At 49.1% G+C, this 9,476-nt stretch overlaps 1 protein-coding gene across 2 annotated transcripts in view; it reads right to left on the bottom strand.

Annotated features, from left to right (window-relative positions):
- Window positions 1-399: 399 nt before the first annotated feature.
- The window catches only part of psmd1 (proteasome 26S subunit, non-ATPase 1), a 41,600-nt gene continuing 32,523 nt past the window's right edge, over window positions 400-9,476 (bottom strand). For both annotated transcript variants that reach the window (XM_048251904.1, XM_048251905.1), the window contains exons 20-25: window positions 8,196-8,365; window positions 6,956-7,048; window positions 5,901-5,993; window positions 4,473-4,637; window positions 1,631-1,795; window positions 400-599 (exon numbers count right to left, since the gene is read on the bottom strand). In XM_048251904.1, the coding sequence (XP_048107861.1) occupies window positions 1,649-1,795; window positions 4,473-4,637; window positions 5,901-5,993; window positions 6,956-7,048; window positions 8,196-8,365 (668 nt within the window). In that variant the 3' untranslated portion in view covers window positions 400-599; window positions 1,631-1,648. The remainder of the gene's footprint in view (window positions 600-1,630; window positions 1,796-4,472; window positions 4,638-5,900; window positions 5,994-6,955; window positions 7,049-8,195; window positions 8,366-9,476) is intronic.

Here is a 9,476-nt window from a genome sequence, read left to right as displayed (position 1 = left end):
CGTTCTAGGAACCATAAAGAGTCCGATGCTAATTAGACAAAGGCTGCGTTTGGATTAAATTAACACCAGGGACAACTAATTACAAACACACAGCTCTCTCTACACGCACAGGGCACGGAATGGGTGCCAGACATTTGTCCGTTGTGTCTAAACAAACTGTCTGCCAATTATGACTTCGATCCATCATGTAATTTTAATTGCAAGTAATCATAACTACCGTATTTCTAATGAACACACAGATGACAAGCCACTGATTTACTATGAGACCCAGTATAGGCAGATATGATCAGTTGACACTTTCATGAGAAGAGACCAAGCAACTTTGGGCATTGTTGATACTACAGCACGAGGTTCAAATCGATCTACAGTATTTGTGAACAAGCACACACAGAGCCTTAATTTGTGAGATATATTTTATTTCTTGTACTGACAGAAAATGAAACCATTAAACAAGATAACGTTAAACCTCCCCATTCTGTCGAGGCCAGGTAGCGAAAAGAACATGTAAAAAGGGCATGGAGATGGGCGAGGGTGGGGTGGGGTGGAGCTGGGTGCTCTGAAAGGTTCATGCTAGGGTCTGCCGTGAATTCAAACACCACCTGTGAGAGAGCAGAGAAATATCCATTACTGGCAGCACCCACAATCATCCCCACAACCACCATTGCTTTGTTACAACCCACACGCACAAAGAGAGAGAGAGAGAGAGACCGAGAGAGGGAGGGAGGGAGAGAGTGGGAGGGAGAGAGAGAGAGACAGAGAATAAGCACATTGGCTTTTAGAAGTACAAAGACAGGAATTTTAAGGAGCTATTCTGGGGGGGGGGGAAATATTCCGGATATTTAAATTCACTCATCACCTGCTGGTAATGTTTTTGACTTCTCGCTAGGAACGTGTCAGACAGAGAACAAGCTGAGCTACACTGTTGTTTGACTTTGTGCTGCCTCCACTGGAAACTCACTGGCCAAAAATATGCTACACAGTGCCGGCCTCTGCTGCATCCCATGCCTTTAATTAAATAAGTCACACGTCATATGGATCTGCACTGGTGTTTAGATCTCTCCTCAGTGAGACGGTTACAGTGTACAGAGATTCCAGTGTGAATGCCTGTCACTGCTGTGTCCTATATCATGGGCTGGAGGCCTATAGTGCTACGTGGAAAAGTTCAGAGCGATTAGCATTGCCTGACATTGCTTACATTCCACTGGCATTGAGGGGTTTGGCCTTGTTCTGCTGGAGCGGAGCAACACAAAGGCGTGCTAGCTTCCGCTAATGCTATCTATTCTCCATCTAAGGGCACACACAGGCAGCTTGGAAGGATTCACTGCCTTAAGTGGCAAGGCAGAGGAAAAAAAAGACAAGAAAACAAATATGGAGGGGAGAGGCAGAAAATGTGTCATACTTTAAATTCTGTGTGCCATATGTCTAAGGCCTAAATACAGTATACTTTGAGATATGTGAGTGGCTGACAAGTCCTGCTCTGGGAGCCAGCACTTAACATTGAAACAGGAATTTTGGCTGATTGAGTAAGGGCTTTTAGATGGATTGTGGGACATGGAGTTCCCAAACTAATGGAGTGTGTTGTATGGGGCTCTGGGGGCCTGGGGCCGAGTGTGAAGGCAGGTGTGGGTACCTTGTGGGTGGAGTGTGCTCACTCGTCTTCGTATACAAAGGGCTCGGGGGCCTCGGGCTCCTGCTCTTCCTCCTCGATCTTGGGGCCGTGGGCAGAGACGGGCTCCACTAGCTCCTCCTCTTCCTCACTGGTGTCTTTCAGGATGATGATGCCGCCCGTGTGCAACTGACAGGGAAGAACACAAGTATGTTAGAGGCAGGAGCCCAGACAACAAGTAACAACTGGACACCACGTATAAACATTTCTCCAATTTTAGTGTCTCTACCCTAGCTGTTAGCCTCTCCACCCAAGGCATGTTGGCTAGATTCAACTTAAACCAAACATACTGACATAATGAATAATCATGTTTCAGGGAGCAAATCCACATTAGCTGTCAGAGACTACTGTAGGAAGGCTTAGATCATCACTGGGAGATAATCTACGTCCCTTTGAGCTCAGCGTGGTGCAGGGAACTCTGAAATGCCTATAGTCTCTAACACAGCTGTCATTGTGTTTGTGGGAATCTTTCCACTTTAATTAAAAACAGCACACAGTCCTGGTAGCTGTCTGACCACACGTCCTATAGGTCTGTTGACTTTTCTGAGTGGACAGAGCTAGAGGCCCTTTATCATTTTCACTGCCATCACTCATTATGAGCAGACAGTCGCACCACCTGTGGGGACCGGCAGTCCAGCAGCAGATGACCGGGGCACTGCTCTATCCTTGACCCTTGACCCTGCTGCGGGTGCAGGAGACGGCCAGGGTCAGAGAACTGAGGGGCCCAGAGCTGGCTCTGCTGCCGGGCAGCGGGAGGGGCAGGATGGGCCTGTGCCCTGGCACACACACAAACGGCCTCGTTCGGTCCAGCGCTGGCCGCTCCTGCCTCCTCCGGACGCCCGCCTGCCCCATGCCTTTCATCAGGCACTCGCTTTGAAACACATGCCACGTCGTCCATCATGCCTCCCCCATCACAGCCGTCGGCACACACCTCCGAGTGTTTAGACCAACGCCTCTCTCCGGCCAGCAGACCACGCCCTCCCATAAAGGGAAGAACACAGAGCTCAAGCCAAAACGTACACTGTAGGGGGCAATGGTCACAGGCTCGTCAATATGGTTATTTGTCAGCAGTGGTAAACACGCTGGGTCAAGTTGTCCAAAAACTGCACGGACTGCATATCAACATTGGCAGCCAAACAATTTCCCAGCATAAGTCGTCGGAAATGAAGAAGCCCCTTAAAAAGCACAGTGCTTTGAGGCTGAGCTAAGCTAATGGGCTCCATTAACACACACACTGACCTCTCCAGAATGACCGCGTGGCTATGGTTACACACTTGGCTCTGTTTATCTGGACGTTCGAGTGGACGGTCGTCTTCCTCTCCAAAAGGGGTCTGGTTGTGTTCCAGTGTGGGCAATGCTAAAACTGAATTTATTTACTGTAGGGAAATGGGGAACATTTAAGCATGGGCATGCGGCCGAGAGACATCGCGGGCCAAAGATGCTTTTTTCACTGCTACTAATCACATTAGGAGAGGAGGGGGGTTTGGGTTCATGCTGGGTCGCCTTACTGACATACAGCCCAGCTAAGGGAAATGAACTAAATACACATAAACAGAAAATAGGCTCCCAGGGACAATCAGCCACTGTGCGGATGGGTCTCTTGCGATATTGCTTTAACTAAAGCTCTGCTGTTATCAAAGCGCCTTCTTTTGTTTGTTGTAACTTAAGGATGACGCGGTCATCCCCAAATGGACATTTTTGGATGTGAACAGTATCGCAACACCTCCCATTATCACCCATTTCGTTCGAAAATTGTAAAACAACGATATGTTTTAATACTTCAAAATATAACATTTGATAAATGAACCTTAAATTTTTCAGTAGCCATAGGTGTGTAGATTTTAACAAAATCTGGTTTGGTTCTTACCGGGGCCTGAAATATCCAATTTTGTTTACCACGTTCGGAGTTTAGTGCTGGCCTGGTGGGATGTCTACTTCCACCCTTTCACATGGCACATCAACGGCTAGCCCGAGAATTCTCGTCGCAATTCAAAATTCCACTGGAGCTCCAAGCGGATTTGTACACGCAGCCTTACAACACTGTTTACAGCTCTTCGAGTCACGGTAAAATGTAATTTTTGGTATATAGCTAATTTAGATACACCAATGGTGTGGTTGCTTGTGTTTTTTTAGGAATCCGCCATCTTGGTTTGTATAGAAATGAATATTAAGTGACACATACACGCAAGAGGACAGAAACACGGAACTGGTGGTAATAGGGGGCGATCCGATACAGTAACAGTGAATCTTCTAACACACTTGACTGTGTTCTGTCCCTAGGCCATCTCTAGCAACCACAATTCACTACCACCTTTAACATCACCATAGCCATAAGGCTGCATGTGCGGTTTAGTAGTTGCTTTTCTCGTACAGCATACACTTTGAAATATCCTATTTCCAGCCCTGTGGAAGGGCAGTGCTACTACATGTAGAAGTCTAATCTTCCCTCCCAGTCACACGCTCTCAGCTCAGGCCCTTTAGCAGAACCAGGTGTTTGTTGTTGTTGATCAAAGTGACCACAGAGGGACCAAAAAACATGGGACTAGCGGCAGGGAAAAACAAACTAGGCAAACTGATGAAAACTGCTGTGCTGTAATGTGCTGCCGTGATACGTTTCAGTTAGCCGCTTATAATGGCCATGACAAATGGATATTCTGACCAAAACAAGCTTTGGGTAATTAACAACCGAAAATGTAAGCATACCGACCATAATCCGATTCGATCTGACAAATTAGCAAGGACTTTAGCATTAGCATTGCTTACAGCAGTGTTAATAGCCAACCACATAGGAGGAGGGGGCACTCACAGGCTTGAAGGGCTGGTAGCGGCAGGTCTCGGGCATGGCCAGCACTTTGAGCTGGGCCGGCATCACTCGGGCCGGGTTCTCCAGCAGCTGGAAGTTGGGCTCGGGCTCCTTCTTCTTCTCTTTCTCTTTCTCCTCATCCTTCTTTTCTTTGTCTCCATCCGTCTCCTGTGCAGACAAAATGTCAAGAATGTAAACATGACGAGAGGACAAGCACTCGCCCCTAGGCCTTCACTGTGCAACTGATTTATACATTTCGGAGTTAGATTGTCCAGATTAACTGGTACAGTCATCATCAAAGGAGCCATAAAAGACACGTAATCGTTTGCTTCAATAAGGCAGTTTAAAAACTCATTCAAAAACATTACTCTTATCTAAGTTTGCTTTTATACTGCCTGTATCCCATCAGAAACTAGCGCTATAGTGGGAAGTGAAAAGCCATGCTATACCAGTGGGCCATGCTGGACAGCAAACTGTGTGTGTGTGTGTGTGTGGGGGCGTTTGACTGCTGAGTAAAAGGTTGAGTAAATATCTATTTGTCCAGTGGATTAGGCCTGTCTTTATTCGCAGGTCCATGCCGGTGTTGTGTGGACCCGCTGCTATAAATCTCTGACCTGGCGATAAGCCCCGGCCAAGTGTGCAACTGTATGTGTGTGTGGGGTAGGGGAGTTGGGGGTGTATGCTGGTGGAAGGGTTAGGGACTCAGTTTCATCCGCTGACATCACCCATGCCTCAACGCCTCAGTTCCATTCCAACACACACACACACACACACACACACACACACACACACAGCTTCTCTTGGAGGAAAGATTCTGGAAACTCTGGCCTTTGGTGAGGACCAGGGCAATGAAAGCCCAAATTGACATTAAAATGTAATAGAGTCGACAGCACTTGAGAGGGCAGAGGCCTGTGGTAATATTCCTGGGGCTTCATGCTTGAACTACTGGTATACGACCGAGTGGGAGGGATTGATCGAGACTGGTGAAAGACAAAAAGAATGTTGTAAAAGAAAGAGAGGAAAGGATAGAGCGAGAGAGTGAAGAGAAGAAGAGGGAGAGGAAGCTGTAGTGCTCCCTGCAGCCTCGTAACTGGGGCTGATAGGGAATATGAAGAGCCTGCAAACTATGAGCACATTAAATCCTGCTCCTCAGCCCCTTCCTCACAGGGCCCAGTCTTACCCCACCCCCATCACCCCGTCCCAACTACAGCAAGAAGGCTTTAGTTTGCTGCCGCTCACACAACATACACACAGCACACACACACACACACACTTCACATCACCTTACGGGATGCATGTCTGGGCTCTCCACTTCACAGAGGTCTCATTAGCACACTGCATGACAAACAGCAGGAGTCCAGCTTCTGTTTGTGCTTATGGGCAGAGCCTGGACACACACACACACACACACACACACACACACACACTCACCACTTCCATCTTCTCCTCCTCCTTCTCCTTCTTCTCCTTTTCCTTCTCCTTCTTCTTGGCCTTGGCGGTGATGGAGAGAACAGCGGTGGAGACCTGGCCGATGGAGAGAGAGAGAGACGTCAGGAGTGACTGAAGGCCACATAAATCCTGCTGATGAAGGCGGCCGCATGCCGCGCTCCTGCCGGGGCGGTTATGGCAGGCGTGCGTGCGTGCGCGTGTGTGCGTTTCCCAGGGCGAGCTGTGCCAGCGGGAGATGGGGCTAAGTGGCTGCTCAGGGCGGCGCTGGCGCCATGCTCCATGCAGCTGGCCCGCACAAAAGCCCTCGCGCGCTCATCAAGGTGGGCCGACAGTGCGGCCGCGGGCCTCGATCTGCCAAACACCTGCTGGAAATAACAGTCCTGCTATTTGCTAATCACAAAAGAGCATATCCTTTTTAAATGGGCTCGTCAGAGTGTGTGTGTGTGTGTGTGTGTGTGTGTGTGTGTGTGTGTGTGCTTGTGTTTGTGTGGGGGGTTGAATGAGTACATGTGTCTAAATAGTGGTGGTTTCTAATTTTGACATTGCTAATTTAAATCTTGTTTTCAGTAATCGCAGCTTCTCGACATTGCTGTGGGATTGAGTAACATTTTGTGTGTTTGTGTTGAAAAGATATTTCAAGCTTCAGCCCCGTTTGATCCCTCTGAGTCATATCACTGCGTTTACTGTGAGGTTCCACCTGTGAAAGGGGATTTTTCAACAACCACTCTCACAACAGGTCTAAAGCTCACGGGTTGGTAAACAGGTGAGTCATAATAGTCAGCCCGTTTCACAATAAATCCACCGTTTATTTGAATTAGATCGGCCAATTTTTGTGGTGGGAAAGTTTGGCCAGCATTTTCCAAAGGAAAAACAACATTCTGACACAGGAAAAGAGTCTGCAGGAGCGGGTGGGGTGAGACGGGAGATGATGTGGGGTGAGACTGGAGATGATGTGGGGGTGTGGGGTGAGACGGGAGATGATGTGGGGGTGTGGGGTGAGACGGGAGATGATGTGGGCTTTGTTCTTCGGGCCTAACCTTCTCCTTCTCTTTCTCCTTGGGCACCTCCAGCGCGGGTGGGTAGGCGAATGTGGAGGGCTTGCAGTTGGACCTGTACTGCACCTTGGGCATCTGCAGGAGAGGGAAACACAAGATAGAAGTGTCAGATTAGAGTTGCCACTCAACAATTCAATTCTTTTCACATCAAGGAGATTTGTCAAAACAAATATATGTATACGCAACATACACATAAACACCTAACAAATTCCCTTTTATTTTCTGTTTTATTATGACCATTTTTACATCCAGTTTCGGAGAAAAGATGATAATTTGGATGTGGCCAAATGATCCGGCCTGCTTCTTCTCAAGCATCTGGAGGAAGCAGGACATTAAGCAAATGCCATGAAAGACATGAGTGGCAGCGCAGGAAGAGAGCCGGAGGAAAGGAAGGACGCGCTGCAGCCAAACCATCTGTCTGTGCCGGCCAGCAGAGGAGCCCGCTGGCACACGCCACAGCTCTGGGGGCAGCCACTGGCCAAGGCTGCCTGTCTTAAAAAAACACCTCCACTGGCACTCAGCGGGGGCTGCAGCAGGTGTTTCAATATATGTGTGTGTGTGTGTGTGTGTGTGTGTGTGTGTGTGTGTGACTATTGTTTGCGAATGGCGAGGAGAGGACCCCATTTCATTAAGCCTCTGGTATGAGACATTGATCACCCTCTCCCTACAGTGGCGGCTAAGATAAAGGCTTTGGCACTCTGCCAGGGGGGTGAAGGGAAGGTGGACCGGGGGGTCTGGATTACTGTGGCGGCTCCTTACTGGGCTGGCCTGCATTAGCGTTAGTCCATCATAACCAAGCCGAACCTCGGACAATGACAATTCTGCTCACGCAACTGCCCAGCGCCTGTGTGTGTCAAGGGCCTTTAGTTCCTGCTGGCCGCATGACTGGTTTCCAATGTCACCCCCATTGCAGAAGACAAGCACGAGGAGCACTGAGCCAGCTGGGCTGCAGTATGATTAGAGTGTGTGTGTCCGTGTGTGCTACAAAGACACTCTACTGTCAGAATAACATAACTCAATTACATTCATACCCTTAAATGAAGACAATAAGTGCAATTTTAATCTTGCCTGTTTGAACCATGTTTGAACCAGTTGCTTAGAAGCTACCTGGAGTGCTTTTCTAACAGTTGGACTACCTCCTTCTCTCCTCCTAAATAAACACATGGCTGATGATTTAGCTGACCGGTGTGATGTGAGCAGGCTGGTGTGCTGCAGTGTTTACCTTCAGGTCCTTGTTGAGGCCGATGATGGCGGTGGGGGTGAAGGCCAGCGACAGGAAGTGGGAGAGCGGGAACCAGAACCAGAACTGAGTGAAGACCAGCAGCCCCACCACAGATGGCATGTGTGTGTGACCTGTGCGTGACTGCAGCGAGATGGACATGTTACGGCCACCTACGGAAGGATAAGCAGAGAGAGAGAGAGAGAGAGAGAGAGAGAGAGAGAGAGAGAGAGAGTGATAGAATAGGGAATGAAAGACAATGTCATAGCAACAGCCATTAGACACAGGAAAGAGAGACACCACCTTCCCTTGTTTTTTCAGGCCCCTTCATCATCTTAGTCGCCCTTCCTTGAGCGCTGTAATTGCATATCACACACAAAGGCCTTCAGGAATGTTCTATTAGTCATCCCTGGGATTAATGGCATTAAAGTCAATTACTGGAGGCTGGGTCTTGATTAAAACAATGCAGAGATGGCTGAGGGGGATGTGGGGGTGGGCAGGGAGGTCTGATGGCAGAGGCAGAGTGCAGAGTCCAGCCATAATTAAGCTACAACGTGGGGGTCAGGGTGCAGAGATAGGGTGGACCGCTGAAATAATAGCCCTTCCTCTCCCTTGGGGAGGGTTAGAGAGAGGGGGGAAAGAGATAGAGGGATAGAAAAGATAGAGTGCAGGGGCAGAGAAAAAAGAGCGAGAAGAGGAAGGTAATGAGAGGAGGAAGGAAAGAGGTGGAGAGGAGGGGAGGGGCGGGGCGGAGGGCAGAGCATGGGGCACATCTCTTCTTTTTTTGGAGCATATCTGGAGGATAGTTCACAGGCTACTGGGGAGACAGGCAAGCGGCCGCCATGCCTTTGATGAAAGGGAGACTTAAGACTGGACAGGAGGGAGTTGTTCAGATTCAACAAACAATAGCACACCTACTCCCTCTGTCTCCGAAACACAGACTTCTCACATTTCCCTGCTCCCACTCACCTTCCCCATATTGTTTCTGTTGTTGCTTATCGTCACGGCGACCTGCAGGTCATCCGATTCCTTATGTTGACTGCCGACTGGCAACTCCCTAATTTCTCGACCTCGTAGATGACAGTAGAACGCATAACAACAACACTGAGCTGCGCCGAAGAGTCGCCGCCAAATGGCCTTGTTTCCAAGCGTCCCCCTTGTGAGCGCGCGGCACGGCGAGGCAGACTCACGCCAGGCCCTGTGAGGAGATTCCACAGCGGCTGATCTAAAACAGCCGCGTTCATCAGGAGCACTGGACAGAGCAACACACACGCCCAGACGGAC

The sequence above is a fragment of the Alosa alosa genome, chromosome 9 (assembly GCF_017589495.1).
Source record: "Alosa alosa isolate M-15738 ecotype Scorff River chromosome 9, AALO_Geno_1.1, whole genome shotgun sequence".
In the NCBI taxonomy this organism is placed as follows: domain Eukaryota; kingdom Metazoa; phylum Chordata; class Actinopteri; order Clupeiformes; family Clupeidae; genus Alosa; species Alosa alosa.
This window is presented reverse-complemented; position numbering and strand designations above follow the sequence as displayed.